This window comes from Haemorhous mexicanus, chromosome 2, assembly GCF_027477595.1.
Source record: "Haemorhous mexicanus isolate bHaeMex1 chromosome 2, bHaeMex1.pri, whole genome shotgun sequence".
NCBI classification, from domain to species: domain Eukaryota; kingdom Metazoa; phylum Chordata; class Aves; order Passeriformes; family Fringillidae; genus Haemorhous; species Haemorhous mexicanus.
The window spans coordinates 29,922,875-29,941,708 of record NC_082342.1 but is presented as its reverse complement, the minus strand read 5'-3'; the positions used below and the strand labels follow the sequence as shown (position 1 = coordinate 29,941,708).

Below are 18,834 nucleotides of genomic sequence, written 5' to 3'. Positions count from 1 at the left end.
GCAACTGGAGAAAGTTCAGTGCTAATGAACAGAAGGTCTGGCACTTGAGAGAAAAATTAAACAGCCTGTGGACAGCAGAAAGGGTTGTGTAGCAGAGAGACACTCCAGGTGACTGAGTTTATTACCAGGAGCAACCTTGCTGAAAACCTCACTCTGCACTGGTGGTGTGAAGGAAACAACACATTTCCGCTCTGGAATGGTACTTTTGCTCTTCCTTCCTGGGTTCTCTTGTCCAGGGCAAGGCTGAGGGTAGAAAGGACAGTGCCAGGGGGCCAGAGGTTCAGCCCCACTGGGATGCAGGGACAGAGCTGTGCCAGCTACAGCTCCTACAGCAGCCATGAGTTAGTGATGAGTTGGATGGCACAAAGCCACCTTTTCTTACCTTGTGATTTCAATAAGGTGGTGTGGGAATGGGGCCATTTGACTGCCTGTGTGGTATGAAAAAAAGAATTGTCTTGGGGTTGTATTAGGAGAAAGGACCTGTGTGAAGAGGACACACAAAAACAGCCACTTTGCTCTGGCTGTAATCTATCTTGTGTGCATATGGCAATGGTGCAGTTTATCTGCTCACAGAAAAAGCACATGCAATTAATTTGGCCCACCTCAGACATGACAGTGGAGGGAAATAAGGGAGCACTTGCCTCAAATGATATGATAAACTATATAGTACACAGCAACAGCAGGCCAGCTCCTGTGACAGGGACTCCCTTGCACAAAGGAATGTGCTGAGTGGCCAGCTAAGGGAATGCCATGGATTTTCTAAGAGATCTCTGCCCCTTGTCTGTTGGTGTGCTTCTGGTTTGCATGCACAAAGCATGAGGGCATCAAGATCTTCCCAAGACATTGGATCCAGCTGGTTTGGTGGTTACTCTTCCGCAGATTCTGATGGATTTATGTTGTTTTGTTGGGGTTTTTTTGGCAGGGTTGTGTTTATAATTCCCTATCTTAGCTATGTGTGAGAGAGAGAGAGAGAGCTACAGCTTCCACCCAGGCTTTAAGCTTATCTCTGCCAGCAGCTGGTGCCACAGGCTGATGTGATCCTTGAGAGCTCCCATCTCATCTCCTGAGCTGTGCCAGCTTCATCCTGTCAGAACAAAGGATTGGATTTGGAGTGGTACAGAGGAGGCCATCTTTCAGGGAGACACCTTTTCTTGCTTGTGGAGGATCAGGGCTGAGCTCCTGCACCAATGCTGAATTTAAGTGGGAACCACTGAGGGGACAGTATATTGGGCTGAAATTCTGCCAAGCCACTGGCAGAGTCTCCCTGTAGCATTGTGATGGGGCTGAGCTGCATGCTGAGACTATGAAAAAGCTTCCCTTCAGCATTTGGGGTTGGGAGTTTGGTTTGGCTTGTACTAGAGCCAGGCAGGGGAGATGGATGCATGCAGATGTCTGTATTGCAGCCCTCCAAGTGCCTGCCCTACTGACTGCTTTGGTGTTGCACAAAACCCTGAATTTTCTGCCCAAGACCTCGAGTGCTCTTTGGGTTCCCTCCCTATAGCACACGTTTCCCAGCTGTGGGCAGCAGTGCTTCACATGCTTGATCTGTGATGAGCTCTGGGAGCCATGAGGACAAAACAGATGAGAAACACATGTTTTTATTGAGCAAGTTTGCGTGCTGATAGCATCATGGCTTTTACATTTTGCACCATGTCTCTTTAAGGCAGTTGTAACTCTCAGGGAAAGCAAGAAAGCTGCCTTGGTTTCTGCTGGGCTAGTTGGGGGCTGGAGGGGGTCACAGAACTGGTCCCAAAGCCAGAGGGGTCTGGGCTGGGATCTTGCAGCATACCTGGCAAGCAGGGGTTTGCAGTTCTCTCTCTGGGCTGGGAGGCAGCTGCTCCTCCCTGGCAGTGCAGCTGCAGCTGCTTCGAGGAAAACTTTTGAGCCAGGAATGCGTAAGGATGCCAGCATCTGCGTGTGCTCACAGCCTTTCATCTCTGAAATGCAGCCCAGCCAGGCCACAGGGCAGAAAGCAAAACGTCCTGGGAAGGGCTCAGGAAGTATTAGAGAATAGTTCATGCTGTTGGAGGTGATTCAAGCAGTGATCCCTCTTCTAGGAACGCAGGCTGCAGGAGGCATGGAGAGCCTCGGGGTCACTAGCAGGGCTTGGAGCCCTCTCCTTCTAGCCCAGGGCATGACTGAAGCTCATAGCAAATCCCTGATGCCTCATCACTGTCTCCAGGGTGGGGAGAAAGGTGAGATGGGCAAGTGCTCAGATTATTGTCATCACATGTGGCTGGTACTGATTGCTTACCCTTACTGGTTTGGGGCCAGACAGGGTAGTGGAGTTCAAAAGCCCTGTGTTTAAGTGACTGCAGTGATGTACTCTGCAAGTTGAGCCATCTCTGGGTGTGTGTAGACATGATGGCAGTGTCTCTTGAAATTACCCATCAGGAGAATAGAGCTGGGAAGACCCAGGCACCTGCTCTGCAGCTGGAGGCAGTGCCGTGTTGTTCCTGCAGGAGTCCTGGGTGTACTCTGCTTCCCCAGGCAAAACTGCATATCACTGTAGCGCACGTATCAGCCTCCCATTTAAGTTTCTGCATGCAAACCTCCTGATGCCCATTAGCTTGCCCAGCTGGGTTTGGATGGTGCAAGCAGGGCAATGATATCTCCTCTGCTGACAGCTGCAGCACTCACTGTGTGTCTCAGGAGGCAGGCACGGGGGTCTGAAGGATGAGAAGGAATGCAGCAGGACCAAGTGTTTGAGAGGAGAGCAGAGCAGAGCAGGAACGGGGTTTGCAGCCCTGGTACAGTTTGGACCGGGAGCTGCCTCATTAAATCACTGCTTTGCTGGAGTGGCTCAGAGAAGGGGATGCCTTCCCTGAAGCAGCATCTCTCTGGGTTCTCATAACCACCAAATGGAGATGTGGCTTTATTTTTCTGTTTGTTTTTGAAAGTCGAGCCATGGGAGTCAGCATCCAAAGTCTTCCCAACTAGACAAGAAAAAATTCCATGGTTGCAGCGAGAGAGGGAGAGTAATGTCTGCAACAGTTCTTCGTTATTTCCAGACAGAGTCACAAAAAGCCAGATGGAAGGAGATGAAAGAATTAGAAGAATAGGTTGCTTTAGACACCAAATAACAATTGGAATAAAGTTATAGGAATAAAGCCATTGAAATAACTTGTTGGTTTTGTTTTTTTTTAATTTCCTAGCTGAATCAGAGAGTCAACTCAAAAATTGCATTTTAGGTCAGTTGAAATTAATGTTGTATTTCCAACAGAAAAAAATAGCTGGGCAAACAAAGTTGCTAAGCTTACCAAAATATGTTTTTATTTTGCTTTTTTTGACCTTTAAGGGTACATACATAACCTCCTAAGATATATTTAAAAATAAGAGAGGGAAAAGAGTTCACTTCATCTTAGAAATCATTTTGGAATCAAAGCTGTTCCCTGAACTAGGCACAAATTTCCAAATAGTTTTGGTCTACCTCAAATTGCATTTCCTAGTGAATTAGGTCTCTGTCTGAAAAGTGTTACCCAGCCTTATTTAGGAGTTATAGGAAATCAATGGTCACTTCTCTTGTTTCTTAATCACAGAATTGCCTTTGGGCTGCAAATGCTGCCAAGTCTGTGCTGTCAGCCATGGGGACATAAGGGAAGCTCTGCTCTGGCAGAAGTGGTGTGACTGAGTCTGGTTCCCCAAGACTACACGTGTGGGTATGGGGTGTGCCATTTCTAATGAGCACAGCAGAAGCTGTTTGCTTCATTTTCCACTTCATTTTGTATACTGCTCCTCTGCTGGGGGTGGGGGGGATTGTGGTTGTGACTAGTGTATCTTCCAAGCAACACATCATAAGCTAACAGGTCAGGAGGGGTGTTGGGGGAAATAGCATCCAGCTTCCTCACTGATAGTCCACACAACATAATTATCTCTTGTTCCCCTTCTGTTTAGGCTGTGTTAAATCAGAAATGAGGCGGGGGACCCACGAAGACACACCAGTGTAAGCACAAGCAGCTTGCCTAAGAAAAAAGCCAATCTTCTTGAGTGACACTGGGTCCAGCAGAAGCTGCAGGGAGCAGTGCAGGGGCAAAGGGGCCACTGTTGGCTGGGGTGCTGATAGCCTGGAGATACACCCATCCTTGGGGCATCCATGGGAAGGCTGGAAACCCTGGGACTTGAGAAAGTTTTTTTCTGTCCTTCCAACTTCCAATGGCAGTTTCCATAGTGACTCTATTTTGTAGCCTGTTTCATAGCGATGCTGCCAGTTTTCTCATGGCCTTCTTGCCTTATCAGAGCTTCCTCTTGGCTGTCTCAGTGAAGAGGTCAGTCAAGTGTAAGTCAGAGATTTACAGAGCTTTCCCTACCACGGAAGTCTCTTGAGAATAGGCAGGAAATGGGGTTAGCACTTCACAGGGATGGTTTCAGGTGCTGGTGAGTTGACTGAAGCTTTCTGAAGGATAACAGGGACAGCTGAAGTTGAAAAGGACGTGCTGATCATAACTTGGGTCACAGTTCCCCTTGCGCTGGGTCCCACATGGCCCAACATTGCTACTCCCTGATCTCAGTGTGAGGCTGTGGGGTGACTGCCCTTTCAGTTTAATAGGATTTGCTTATTGCTGATGTGATGTTTCTGAGAGCAGTGAAAGCTCATCTCTCCCTGTGTACCCCTGCAGCCTTCCCAATGTCCCAGTTTCAGCCAGGATTTTCAGTTAGTTTTTACAGCAGAGTTTTTTCTCTCCTCTTTCCAATACTAATCAGTAGGTGCACACACCTGCCAGTTGTCAGGTCATCTCCTGAAATCCTAGTTTGCATTTTGCAGGCTGCAGTATGGTAGAGCTTTGGCAGACCTGCCTTCAGCTCCCTCTGGCTACAGGGACACAGTTTAACCTTGGGTGGAGCCATGCCTTTTTGGCAGGTGCACCACTGATGAGCAGACTGCAGGTTACTTCCACAGCCTACTCAAACTTTTCCTCTCTTCCACATTCACCTTACTTCACTTCTATTTTCAGGTGTTCCTGCTAGTCTGATAACCATTCCCAGCTATATGATTTCAGGAAGGGGATGGATGTTCTCTCAATACCACAGACCAAGAAAAGCTATCTACACAAAATAATGCCTAATAAGGAGGGGTTTTCTGAGCCTTCCTCACTGTTCTCACTGTGTAAAGGGGATTTCATGACTGCATGAAGTAGAGAAGCTTCAAAGGAGAGAAATGACTGTGACAGAGCACTGTCCCCTGGGGACTCACTCTTGCAGAGCCACCTCCAGCAGAGCCATTGGGTAGAGCAGACCCAAAGCTGCTCTGCATTAACAAGGAGCTGAGCAAATCCTTGAGCAAGGCTAGAAAATGGGAAGTACAGAACTGGCTTATGTCCAGCTCTGTTCTCACTCTCCCACACTGAGGCTGACTCAGTGTTTCCCCCCAGTCACACAGCAATTTCCATTGCTTTTTTTGCAATGTGCTGTGGTGGAAGGAGAGTAAAGAAGGACTAAGGGACAGAGCTGGGAATAGGGATCATCAAATCCATTGCAGTTAGATTCCCATCCCAGTGAGGGGAACAAAACCACTGAAGACTCTTGCACAAGAAGCTGGAGGCTGCTGGTAAACCTCAGCATTTCCTGCAATCTACATTCCTCCTGTGTATCCAGTTACTGGAAGGGGTGTGAATATGCCATAGGGTTGTAAATTCTAACTTGCCTCCCACTGCTTAGCTCACTCTTTCCTTCTCTCTGTTGGAGCCAGGTGATGGCTGAGAAATGTGCCAGATTTGGATTCCATTCAGAAATATATCATCCTGGTCAGAAAAAAGAGGCAACAAAACTTACTGGCAGGACCAGTAAAATTTGGAGGACTTCAGAGTGTGGGAAATTAGGGGAATGAAGGATGAAAAAAGAGAGACTGCCATGATACAGAATGAGCTGTGGGTCAACACAGATTATGGGGCTGAAAAGGGAATAGCTGAGCCTGGGTGTGCTTAGAGAGAGAGAGAGGTGATGGCACCTATGTTTAGTTGCTAGCAATAGTTTGTGGTACACAGCTCTTCTCTGGTGTGGAGGCCCTGAGGGTGAAGTCCTCATCTTCCTCCTTCATCCTCCTGTTGTCAAAGGCTTCCTCTGCTGACTCATAAGTGCTGTGACATACAGAACATCACCCTCCTGTTGGAATTCAGAAGTCAATGCTGGTCTTGTTCTTATTTTTGCTTTAAACAAAATAGGATGGAGAGCTGTGATTCCTAGGAGCTCAGCCATGGCAAAATAGAGCCTGGCCCAGGGCACTCAGGATATTGGAAGAAGAATCATGCCCCAGTGAGGAGTGTAACTGGTGCATCACTCAGTGAAGTGGTCCTGGCTTCAGACCAGAGGGAGCTGAGCTGCTGTCTTCTGGTCATTCTTGAGCAAGTCTTGCACCTTGGGCCTTTCCTTTCCAGTCTTGTCACATGAGAGGATGACACCAATCTCATCCCTAAGGCCCTGTGGGACTAACTTCAGTTAGGACCTTTCACGTGCACTGAGATGCTTTCCTTTGCGTGAGGGTTATTTTTCTACCCAAATATGATGTGATTAACTTGATTCCTCCCTCTAGGAACCATGGTGCAGCAGAGCATCACATCCTCCCCTCCTGTGGGACTCATTCTGCTTTGCATACAGCTGAAGCCTCTTCAGCTGGTTTGGTACACACAAATCAGTCACACTCTGAACTCCTGTCTCCATGCCTTGCTGGGACCAACACTAGTAAGAAAGATCCCAGTAGTTGTGGAAAAATTGGCAATTTCACCACATGATGCAGCAGAAGGGAATCAAACTCCTTTCAGAGGTGCTCTAGGGATAGGTGGAGGGAATAGTGCTGAGAGAAGTGCAGATTTGGGCCATGTGAGTATAAGGAGTGTTTTTGCCTGAGCAGCAGAGAGGCTGCAGGAGTGAGAGTGCTGCCAGATGCAAGCTCCCTTCCTTCTAGCAGCCATTTTCCAGACTTGTTTGCAGGAGCTATTTCCTCTTCCCCAGACTCTCATGTCATTGTTCCCCTAATGGGGCCTCACCGGTCATTGCCTTGTGGTGGAAAATATGAGGTTGTGGGGGCCAGAGCACAGACATTCCTTCCAGCTTAAAAGGGAAAGCGGAGTCCTTGCGCAGCGGAGTCCCTGAGAGGTGTGCCTGGCTCCGGAACTGTTTCAGCAGCATCGTGCTGTAAGAGACATCAGCTGTTTGGCAGATGCCTTTTTGCTCTTGATTAGGTTGTGGGGAGAAAACCCTTCTTTCCAGTTCTTGCTTTCCTTTCTGTGCAGGCACCAACTTCTGCCTGCTCTTTGTGGGACATGAGAAAGCCATGGCTGGTGTGTGAGGGCTGCTGTCCCTGCCAGCGATCCAGGCCATGTTTCCACAGGGCTCAGTGGGGAGGCAGAGCCCTGTATCCATCCTGCCAATGTCTGCAAGGCAATGCTGCCCAGGCAGTCTTTTTTAGTATTAGTACAAGCATCAGACATCTTCATCTCCATTTCCCTGACAGAGTCAGGGGTGAATTCCTACAAGCAGGTTTTCACAAGCCATGTTGTTTTTCCATGGCCTCATGCAGAGGTCACTGACCTGATGGGCCCCCTTTATCACAGAGGTCACTCAGAGCCTCAGCCACTTTCCTGCTTAATGCTCATATGATGGACACATCTGATCCATGGATCCTGGACTGAGCAGCCAGCAAGTCAGGGAGGGTCTCGCACAAATGGGTGAGGTACGGGCTTGCAGAGAGGGAACCTCCTCTGAGCTCTGGGAGTTGCAGTTCCTTTCCTCTATTGCCTTCTTTTCTCTGCATCCAGATTTTCTGGGAACACGCCCTGGTTCCCAGCATGTGCAGAGATGTATGGTCTGGCTTTTTCCCAAGAGCAAAGTCAGCTGCCATTAAATATTCATCTCACAAGCATTCAAAAGCCTTTAAGGGGTTGCACTTGGTGTGATGCTTTAAGAGAGCCAGTCCTATGTGTCCATTGAGAATAGAAAGAGATCGGGGCAAAGTATTGGAAAGAGGGGTTGGCTGATGTCTAGGTGTGTGGATTGGTAGATTGGGGCACATGCTCTCCTCCATGGCAGGCATCCCACAGGGAGTGCAATAGCTCGTGACACTGTGTCCAGATCACTGTTCAGAGCCCTTGATTGAAGCTGGCTGAAATACCCTCATGATGGAAGCTCTGAGGGGGCAGAAGTGAGATGGGGTCTGTCCTCCAACACAAAGGAAATGCTGTAGTGGAAGCACAAGGGTCAGTGGCAGGGAGACAGCAGGGGGCCTGGATTCATGGCAGGGGACAGGAGTGAGGATCTGTCCTCAGGACTGCAAACAGCAGTGACGTTGAGTCTGTCAAGAGGAGAGGCTGAGCCAGAGAAGTGTTGTGTGGGGCTCTGCAAAGGAATTACTGCCTGGTTCCCTAAGGAAGCAAAGCAATGTCAGCAGGCTGTCTGCGTCTGCCTGCCTGTCTCTGGCCTCCAGCAAGCCTTGAATCTATGGGCCTGTTTCCGGCACAGCTGATAAAGCGGTGGAGGCCTCTGAGATAATGGGATCCAGCTGGTTGTGTGACTCTAGGTGACTGCCTTAATGAGAGGGGCCTGTGAAGACCTCCCCTGAGGAAGGAGTCCATGAGCTGCCCTGTAACTGGCTGACAGACAGGCCATGCAGAGAGAGCTGTTGGAAACTGGCCTTCATTAGTTCTGCCGCTTGCAGGATGGCTTTAGGAATTGGGGGAGGGGGAATCCTGCAGTTTAAATGGTGCTGGACCCCTCTGCATCCAGCACGGACCCCATATTGACACCCTTCAAATGGGATATTGTTAGCATTGGGAACATTGTCAAATATAGCTGGTCACACTCCCTTGGGCAATCCAGCCCTGGTCCAGACTTTGCCTGACAAGCATCTCTTCTCTTTTAACTACCTAGCTCAGGGATAGTGTGGTTTTGAGCCTTTCCAGCTGCCTAGCAACACCTTCGCTGGTGTGAGCAGCAGGACATGTACCATGTGCCTTCCAGAGACTGGTGGGGAACTCCTGCAGCAGGGGAGGGAGGAGTTCCAGAGGGTGCCACTCTGAGTCCAGATAACACCAGACCAAAAGAAGCATTCAAGAGATGACCCTGCACCAGTGTGTACAGCAACCTCTGACAGGAGGTTTCCTTCCAGAATAGAGTATGTGTTATTCCACAGCCTACTGTACCATCCCTGTAGTGATGATGTCCTGGGATTGTCCTGATGATGTCTGGTTTTTTTTGGAGAGCTGAACTGGGAATAGCATGATTCAATCCCCACTTGCTAGGCCTATCACTGTCTTATATTTAAATGAAACTCAAGCCTTCCAAGTAAAAATTTAAGATAATTTGTGTGGATTTTCTTCCAGCCCGAGGCAGTAGACCAAAGGAAGGAAAACTGTAATGGTCACCTTACCTATCTATTTATGGCAAACCCAGTGTTAGGGGTGCCTGCTTGTTTCACGCTAATCTGCTCAGTTTATACTGCTGCCAAACTTCTGCCCCATCACACCAGAGTGTTAGTAGATCCAGGGAGCTGCCACAGGAATTGGGTCAGGTTTGAAGGGAGGAACAAGTGCTTTGCTTGTTAGTTGCAAACCAGAACAACGGGACAAACATGCTGCCAGAGCCAGCTGCACAAATGACCAGAGGTGACAAGCTGGCTACCCCTTTGTGCCCTCCAGTGAACATGGGATCTGGTCTCTCTGGACTTCTGCAGGAAGACAGTGCTGCTGCTGACAGAACTGGAGAAACACTTGGGTAACAAATTGAAATGCGTAAGCCAAATGCTTTCTCAGTGCCATCACTGTACAGGAGTTGCTGAATTTTCCTGGCTCCCCCCCGAGCTGCTCTGCTGCCCAGCTCTCTCTTTTTGAATGTTGCAGCACAATATAGTGCTTCTTCCTCCCATCTCCACAACAGGAGAGGAGGAAAGTTTGGGATTCGGGAGACATAGCTTATCTCAGCTTTCTGCATCATTAACCTACTGCCTCGTGTTTCCAAATCTTTCTGCATTCAGAAGCAAACATTGCCAAGACAACAGCCAGACAAGGCGCTAGATTTCATGGCTGGGTGTTGAGTTGGTTTAGAAATTATGCAGGCTATGCAGTTTATGGGTAGCACCTTGGCATGTTCAGAGATCCCTTACATCCCTAGTCCCCTGTTAGTTGTGGCAGGGAACAGGCAAAAGGGATGTCGATGTGAAGATATAGGGAGGACTGGCAGAAATACGTAGCCACACAGCTTATTTCTCTCTGCTGCATGGAGGGGAGTCTACTGTGAATTGTACTGATTATATCTGAACACTTGCAGCCAGCTTTTGCTACTGCCTTCCCTGAGGCATGAGAATCTGTGCATGTCTTGCAATCCCAGACATCATTTTGGTGCCCTTTAGTTTTGCCTTCTCTGTGTAATACTCAAGTTTGTATAATACATGGGATGGCCTCCCCTAGGAGTTTTCAGTGCTCCAGCTTTAGAGCACTTTGATTTCTGCGCACATTACGCAAGGCAAAACCACAAAACCTTGATTTTACAGCAAACAGCACAGAGCATTATGTGAGGGTCAAGTAATTTTATGTATTTCCAGAAAGTGATGTCAAAAGAAGAAAAGACTTGCCCTCACTGCTGATACCAGAAAAGGTTGTTACTTGTATCAATAGGAGCAGGACAGTAGGTGCTATTTCTCCAATGCAGTACGGGCTGCTGAGAAAAAGACTTTTGAGATCTCAAAGAGGAGATTTTATGTGGAAAGATATGCAGAAAGCAAGGCAGTATGAAAGGTTGTTGTGAAGCACATTAACTCCCTACCTAGCAGCAGGGCAATCTTTCTGCTTGTTTCCCAGAATGTGTATAATGGCAGTAATCCCCGCTGCTCTCTTCGGGCACTAGGGCGCTGTGGGCATGGAGCTGCATGCACAGCTCTTCTCTGCAGGTGGAAGCTTGTTCTTCCTTATAGAGGTGTTTTGTCATTGAATTGTTCGTGGTTTCAACTTTCACAGGCTGGTTGGGAAAGTCCCAGTTCCCAGACAGTCATGGCTCAATAGGGGCCAGAGGAGGAAGCAGCCAAGGGAGAGCTGCAGCGGGCAGTTCCCTTGCAAAGGCAAGAAGCCGTGTTACCTCTTTTCTGTCATGTGTACAATCACTCATAACTCACTGCAGACACTGCACTGTTTCCATGCAGTCCCACCAGTGCAGAGCAGGCACAGCACCTGGTAGGACCTTGGGATCCTGTGCAGACCTGGCACTGTGTTGGTGTGTCAAGTCACACTCAGTCCTGGACAGGAGGGTGCAGGCAGGGACTCGGAAATGCTCCGGATGTCTGTGCTTACTCTGTGTTGGGGGTCCAACTTCTCAGCACCAGATGCTGCCAGAGATGAGAAACAGCCCTTTCCACTGCCTAATTTCCTAATTTTAGCTCTCCACCTTGAGGCCCTGCATTGCTGGTTGCCATGGTGATCCTTCACCACTGGCATTGCCTCTGTCTTTCTCGCCTGCGGGTGCCTTGGAAATGTCTTTTTCCTCCTTGCTCCTCAGGAGACAACAGCTGAGGCAGAGGCATTGCATGTGACTCTCTGCACTGTCAGCTCAGGTCTTCTGCTTAGTGTTTGCCTGCTAACATGCAAGAACATTCATCCACAGGGTTACACTTCCCAGCCCTCCAAAATCATTGTGCATTCCCATCCCCATTCAGTGGACAAGCTGGGCTATGCATACATGACACTACCCAGCTGCCCTGAACTTCTGGCCCTTGAGCTGTTGAGAACAGCTTTCTCCATGGTCTTTGCCAGAGAAGATGTCTGGGAAGGTGATGCCCCTGCAGGGTGAAGAGTCAGAGTGCCTCTGTGCTGTGGCAGACCTTCCAAAGGCACAGGCGCTCCTGCCCTGGCTTCATCCTGGCTGCTTTTACACCTTCCCACTTGCTCTCTGGGCAGCAGACGAGTACATAAAAGAGAGAGAGAGAGCTTGGGCACCTCACTCGAGGCAGAAGAGAGGAACTGCCTTGCCAAGGCTTGTAGTGGGAATGCCACTGTGCAGCAATTAATAACAACTCTCTGCCCTTTCCCTTCCGCCTGCCCGAGCGTGCTGTGGACTGGAACGGGTGACATTTCCCAAGCACAGGATGACAGAAAAGGCAGCAGCAGCTCTCAGAGACAAAGCAGTGTAAAAGCTGTGATTCCAGCAAATCCTGATATTAATTAATTTAAGGGCAATGATGTTGAAACACTGTGGAGTATTTTTTTTTTATTTTAAATTTTAAAAATTTGTGGTTTATATTTTTAAGCTTTTACAAGGAAGGTGCAAGGATGGGCTATTTAATATTAAAGTGGCAGCTGCCATCCTCACTCACATGACTCCAGCAGGTGAAGCTTTATAAAAAGCAAACATGACAAGATCCAAGGTAAGATCAGAGTATCTGTCACAAGAAAGCAGTTTGGCTGGTAGATTCTGGGAGATCACCAAATAATTGGGAGATTATAAAGCTTTATTTGCAGACCCCCACTGTACTCATCCAGTCATCCACCTCTGTCCCTGTTACAGTGTCAGTTGTGCACAGGAGACTCCCACATTTGCTGGGAAGGCAGCCAGGAGCTGCTAGAAAGAGCTCCCACCCTGTGGTATGCCACAGCTGGGTTTGAGAAACCCTAGACCAGAGTGAGAGGGCAGGCAGGCAGAGCAGCTTGCTTCATTTCTTCCTCTGGCTGAATCCTGAGGTGGAGAAAGCCATGCTGGAATGTGGCAATCAGCCCCAACCCCCTGCCAGCCTAGGGCAACTTAAGGCAATTAGAAGAAGCAACCAGAAAATTGTATTGCTTTGATTAATAAGAAAAATCAGAGTAATGTGGCCTTCTAGCCAGGTGGCAGGGTGTCTTCAGAAACTCTTCTGGTGATGTCATGCTGCCAGCATCTCCAGCCCAAGTTCCAATGGAAGAGCTGTGGGATGGTTCCTGGCCTTTAACACTACCAGGGAGGGAGCTGTGGATGGCCACTTTGGAGACTGGGTTTCCAAGTGATCTCCCTTGGGGAGAGGAGTCCAGCAATCTGAGCTTGGGCACTGCAGATGCTTGTTGAGGCCAGCTGCATTGTAGCAGTGCCCTAAGTCCCAGCCAGGAGCCAAAAGCCAGGCTTGGTATTGGTGGGCATGGACAGGAAGGTGGCTGCTGGCAGTCCTGCCTGTCCAAGGGAGAGGCAGAGTACTGCCATCTATTGCCAGGCACCTGGATTACAGACCTCACTGGGTGGCCAGTCAAAGCTGTGCCCAGCTGTTTTTTTCTGTCTTTGACTGCTTGAAGGGATTGAAAAGTTGTTCAAAACCCCTTAAATGGATTACACTTTGGTAGCTACATTGCATTTTAGGTGTGTGAGTGCCCAAAGTCAGACTCCAGCCTTGGACAATTTATGTTTTTCTTGTGCATTTTGCAAAATGAGCTATTCTTCTTTCCCTGCCCTGAGTTGCATGAGGTTGCTTTGTGCAGTGAAGTATTCCCATTGTTCCATCCCACCCCAGGAGTGCCCAGTTCATTTACCCCAGCCCTCCACTGAAAGGTGACTAGAGAGAGCTGGATGCAGTAGAAGGGATGGTGTGTCACTTGTAACTCAGAAACAATGTGAAAGCAGATGAAAAGGCAGAAGAAGGGTAATGCTGTCTTCACGGGGAGAATATGCCTGGGACATGGAATACATTTCTCAGCTAAGACTGGCATGTCCAAATACTGTATTTGACAGAATAAGCAGCAAAATAGGAACACCTGCAGAGAATCCAAAAGATGTTTGTCACTATGTGAACCTGGGGGACTCCTGCAGTGCTTTGAAAAGACCTTCTCAGGTTTGATGAATTGTGCACCAGGCCAGCAAACAAACCATTCTGAAGACCAGGACAAGGGTATTTAGAAAATGATCTGGCTGTCTCTGTGGGCTGTTCAGTAAAGACAGCACCTCTCTGTGAAATTGTGGTTTAAAAGCAAAATAAACAAAAACTAGAATAAAGAAGAAACAGGAGGAAAAAATGTGTTCAGCATTTGTCAATAATGCTTACTCTTCTGACAAATTCTGTTCCTTTTTCATCACCTATTTTCAAAAGTAAATGATGGAGGTACAAAGATGCCACAAATGAGCAGAGTAGAAGAATAATACTCTGATGAGAAGGTGAAAAAACATTTTTGTATTAGAGGGAAGAAACACAGCAGATGTGATTGACTTATCTCACTGATTATTCTTCATTCCTCAATCTTCTTTCTGATGCAAAACTGTTGCAGATGCCAGTTGGCTGGCATAAACCAGATACTCAACATACAGGTGGAAAATGTTAGGTGATATGAGAGTCACAAAGGAAATTATTGACAAAGCAGGGAATTAAGCCAGACTCTTCAAAGTCTGAGCCCTGGAACTACCTTCTTTTTTAAAAGTCTATTAAAAAAGGCATTAAATGGATAAAAATAAGTGGATTTTTTTGTATCAAAACCATGATTAAACTATGGAAATATTCCACACTGGGCGTCACCAGTTTAGGAATGCTGTGGGACCCCAAGGAAAAAAAAAAAAGAAAATATTTGACAGTTATGTGAACAACAATACTTGTGATGACTCTGGCTAAGAGAAAACTGTAAAGCATATAAATTGTGCTGCGGGACATAAATCAACTGCAGGCTGTCAGGAACCAGGAAGGAATTTTCATTATGGGAGGATTACTGGATAATTATCTCATCCATGACAGTGTTCTTCCTTTAAAGTGTTTGATCTTGACTAGTGAAAGCAAGATAATGGGTCAGTTTTTTGTGACAAGGACATTATCTCGTGCCTGATGGCAATTTTTTCTGCCTGTTTGTATTGTACCTTTCTCTAGGGATATGTTGACCTTCTTCCTAAGTGTCTCAAGCAAAGACATTTCTGCTTCCTACCCTCTGTGAAAAGAAACTTTAAATACAGCAGTCCTTGACATGAGAAAATTATTCTTGCCATTCATGCTAGACTTCCTCTTGCTCATGTTTGCTCTACTTGTCCCAGGTGATTTTCCAGGAATGACCTGAAGGAAACCTTGTATTCTTGGGACTGTAGCCCTTGTTCTTGTGTCTGCTGTTTCTTATTGTCTGAGCTGTCCATCTATTGAAGTCATGTCTCTCTCATTCTGTCACTCCCACCTTAACACCATGGTACCTTTTTGGTCCTGATAACAGTTAAATGTGCTATTTTTTAAACTGTGTTGTTACTCTTTTGGGTAATGATGTATTTTGTGTCTCTGTATCTTGCAGGAAGAGCCAAGGAGCAAATCTAAGATCTGTGCCAATGTTTTCTGTGGAGCTGGGCGTGAATGTGCAGTGACAGAGAAGGGAGAGCCAACCTGCCTCTGCATTGAGGTATGGGAGCAGCACAGGTTCTGTGTCTGTGACAGGTGTCACCACCATCACCCCCATAGATGGGTTTCTGTCACTGGAAGGATCCCATGATGGAATAAGGCTATGGCTGTTTTGAAGCAGCTGCAAAGTCACAGTGGCTCTTCAAACAGCAGGACTGTTTCCAGTGTTGTGTGGGGGAAGAGCCCTGTAGGGTAGATAAATTCTGGGACTCACAGCTGTGCTGCTTGCAGGACTGCCTAGGGTCTTTACTAACACAGGAGACTTTTGTTGGGAAAGCCCAGTGGGGTATGGATGTGCAGCTGGCTTTGAAGGGCACTCTAGGGAGTGGTCTGTGAGCTCCAAGACAGCCTGCCCTCACTGGCGCCTTGTTTGAGGAGGTTACAAGCACCCTACTAAAAATCAGCTTTTGTAAAATGGAAATAATTGTGGTAGAGTGCTGTAAGGATGAATAGCTTTATCCAGCAGGGAGCCAGAGATGATTAGAAGAGTCTTTCCCAGCTGTAGGGACACAATGTCTCCCTACTGCGCTCTGCTCCGTGCCTTCAAAACATTTCTGCCTGGCTCCTGGGAATGGCCATGTGGCTCTTTGTTCTCCCTTCCCTCAGCTTGAAGCTCTGGCATGACCAGCCTGGGCACTGGAGAGTGAAATGCCCCCTTAGCAGGAAGAGAGTCTGTCACTCTGGGTAGGCTTGGCCAGACCAAAAGGGACAGAAGAGAGAAGCTCATAGCCTGAACAGTGGCACTGGTGAACTCTCCCTTTGCTGTAGGCTGTGCTGTTGTTCATGGCTGATGACTTATTCTGCCATTTGGCTGCAGAAGGGTGGAACAGAGTCTGCAGAGGGATGCAATGGAGCCAAGCAAGCACAGGTGCAGAGACCAGAGGCACAGAAACACCTCTGGGCAGGCAGGGCCATGGCACATGGAGCAGCAGTTGCAGGATTATGCTCCTTGTTTATGCCGAGCACTGATTTCTCTGCAGAGGTCTGCTTTCAGAAGGACTCCTGTCATGCTGGTGGTGAAGGAAACTGGGATGAAATGAGGCCTTGGGACTCACACCCACAGACTTCCCTGTGTGGGTTTTTCTGGGGTAATGATGGGTGAGCTAGCCTGTTCCAAACACAGGGCCAAGGGGACTATGCCAAGGACTTCTCCTGAGCTGGGCATGGTTGGACTCACCGAGCTGTCCCAAGGAGGCAGGTGAAAGGCCGTGTTCTCTGGCTCTCCCACAGAAATGCAAGCCTCACAAGAGGCCTGTGTGCGGGAGCAATGGCAAGACGTACCTGAACCACTGTGAGCTGCACCGTGACGCCTGCCTCACCGGCTCCAAGATCCAGGTGGATTACGATGGCCACTGCAAAGGTAACCCTGGCAAGGAGGGCTGGCTACACTCTCAGGGACAAAGAGTTGGAAGGGAAGCATGGCACAATAACAAGGCAAGGCAGAGGCCTCACCAGCCAACACCTTGTCCCACAGCTGCTGAGTGGGATAAGCAAGGCAAGCCTCTGAACAGCAGCCAGATTCAAGCAAGAGTCCAGGTGACCAGGCAAGCTGGCAGTGATGAAGTAAGCCTGAAATCAAGTTGTGAAGTCAGGGCTGATGATTCTGGTAACCAGAATCAGACAAGAGCCAGAGGAGTTCATAGTGATGCAGTCTGTAGCAGGGCTGAGATCAAGATGGGAACACAGTCACCAGGTCAGGGCCTGGATCAACAGACTATGGAAGAGAGTGGCTGTCTGGAGCCACAGACTATGGCAACAGAGCTGGAGACAGGCATGGCTACAGCATAATAATCACAGGCAAGGACTAGGAGTTGAAGCATCAGATATGAAGTGGAGCCTCATGGTTCACGGTTAGAGAGTTTGGATGGAGGCTCTAGGTGAGGCCAGCAGGGTCATTAAGGCCCTCATTAGTGCACTCAGAACCATGACACCTTGACTGTGAGGGGACCTTGGAGCTATTGTCTCCCCAAGCTTCTGGGAGTGTGGCACTCAGGAGAGCAAGGCAACCCTTTGCTCCTGCTGCCTCAGTCTAAGCTTTGGGATTCTGCCAGGTAAGTGTCTCAGTTTAACTGCTGAGGAAGAGTCATGCTCCGAGGATAAACTCCTAAAACCAGTATTATCATCCATGTTCCTAAGGAACCTCAATAACTTTAGGAGCAAGGATTTTACCTCATCAGTGGGGCTGTTTAACTCACACACACACACACCAGCGGCATGGTTTTCTTGTGTTCAGACAGAGTTTCATGTGTTTAAATATGGGCCCACTGTCTCTTGCTCTGTCACTGAGTATCATGGATAAAAGTGTGGTGCAGTATTCCTTATTTCCTACCATCAGATTTATAAACATTGATGAGATTGTCCCTGAGCCTTCAGTTCTTCAGTCTAAACTGTCCTCAGTATCTCCTCATGGTCCAGGGGATTCCAGCGCCTCAATCATGTATGTGGCCCTCATATATCCAAAGACTCCCAGGTTCCTCTGCTTTTACCCATGGTGGGAAGAGAATTGTATTGCTTCACACTGCATCAGAAATGTCCTCTTCTGTCTTTCCATTAACAGAGAAGAAGTCTGAGAATCCAGCTGCAAGTCCAGGTAAGAAGCTGTGTCCTGTTTGGCTGAGGTCTCTGTATGAATTTGTATGCTCTGGGAGATGGGCAGAGGGTGTGCTGGGGGAGTGCAGAGCTCTGTGTAAAAGTCATATCCTGCATGGGCTGTAGAAGAGCCTGAGTTGATAAATCAGCTGAAATGTGATTGCCCAGCCCTTTACTCTTGGGTAACCTTTCAGAGCTCATACATCTCCTGGGCTTTTCACTGTGCTGGGATGTCTCAGGGACTCAGCATAGACAAGGTGCAGTGAAACCCAGTTTGCCCCCAGGGACTCAAACTGTGTTTGAGTCCCTGGGGACTCAAACACAGTTTGAGTCCCTGGGGGCAAACATCCACCCAGACTGAGGGATGGAGCACTCTTTTAAAAGGAAACTTTGCTTTAGGAGTGATGAACTAATGGGTGCACAGGCAGAGAGTCAGGAGGTACAGCTGAACTGCCTCTACCATCAGCCAACAAGATGATCTTGAGTCTCTTCTAACCTAAATGATTCTCTAATCACCTAAATTTTAAGTCTCTTCGATTCCCCGTGCTTGGTTTCTCCCCTTATGTATTGCCATGTGTACTTAACACTGGATTTTAGGGCCACGGCTTGTCATCAGGAGAGCCTTTTCCTATTCACACTCTCTAACTGCTGGAGCTGTATAATCATCAACTTTAACTTCCTAGGACAGATGAGACCAAAGCCTCACACAAACTAAAGAGGAAGGACCATGTCAGAGCATGGCCACCACCCTAAAGCAGTTTTAAAGAAGTACAAAATTAAACATGCAGAATCCCTACAGAACTGATTTTTTTTCATCTCTCCATCTGTTTGTGATAGTAGTCACTGGATTCAGAAGATCATTAGTGTGTGTAAGTGACATGAATGCACACTGATTCCTTTTCTGGCTTCACTGAACCACTAGGCAGGTGTGAAAATTCCCAGCTAGGCTTTCA

General features: G+C 48.0%; 1 protein-coding gene across 1 annotated transcript in view; it reads left to right on the top strand.

Moving 5' to 3' along the window:
- The window catches only part of FSTL1 (follistatin like 1), a 52,677-nt gene that overhangs the window by 22,935 nt on the left and 10,908 nt on the right, over nt 1-18,834 (top strand). The window contains exons 3-5 of the mRNA XM_059838091.1: nt 15,189-15,293; nt 16,523-16,652; nt 17,850-17,882. Coding sequence (XP_059694074.1) covers nt 15,189-15,293; nt 16,523-16,652; nt 17,850-17,882 — 268 coding nt within the window. The remainder of the gene's footprint in view (nt 1-15,188; nt 15,294-16,522; nt 16,653-17,849; nt 17,883-18,834) is intronic.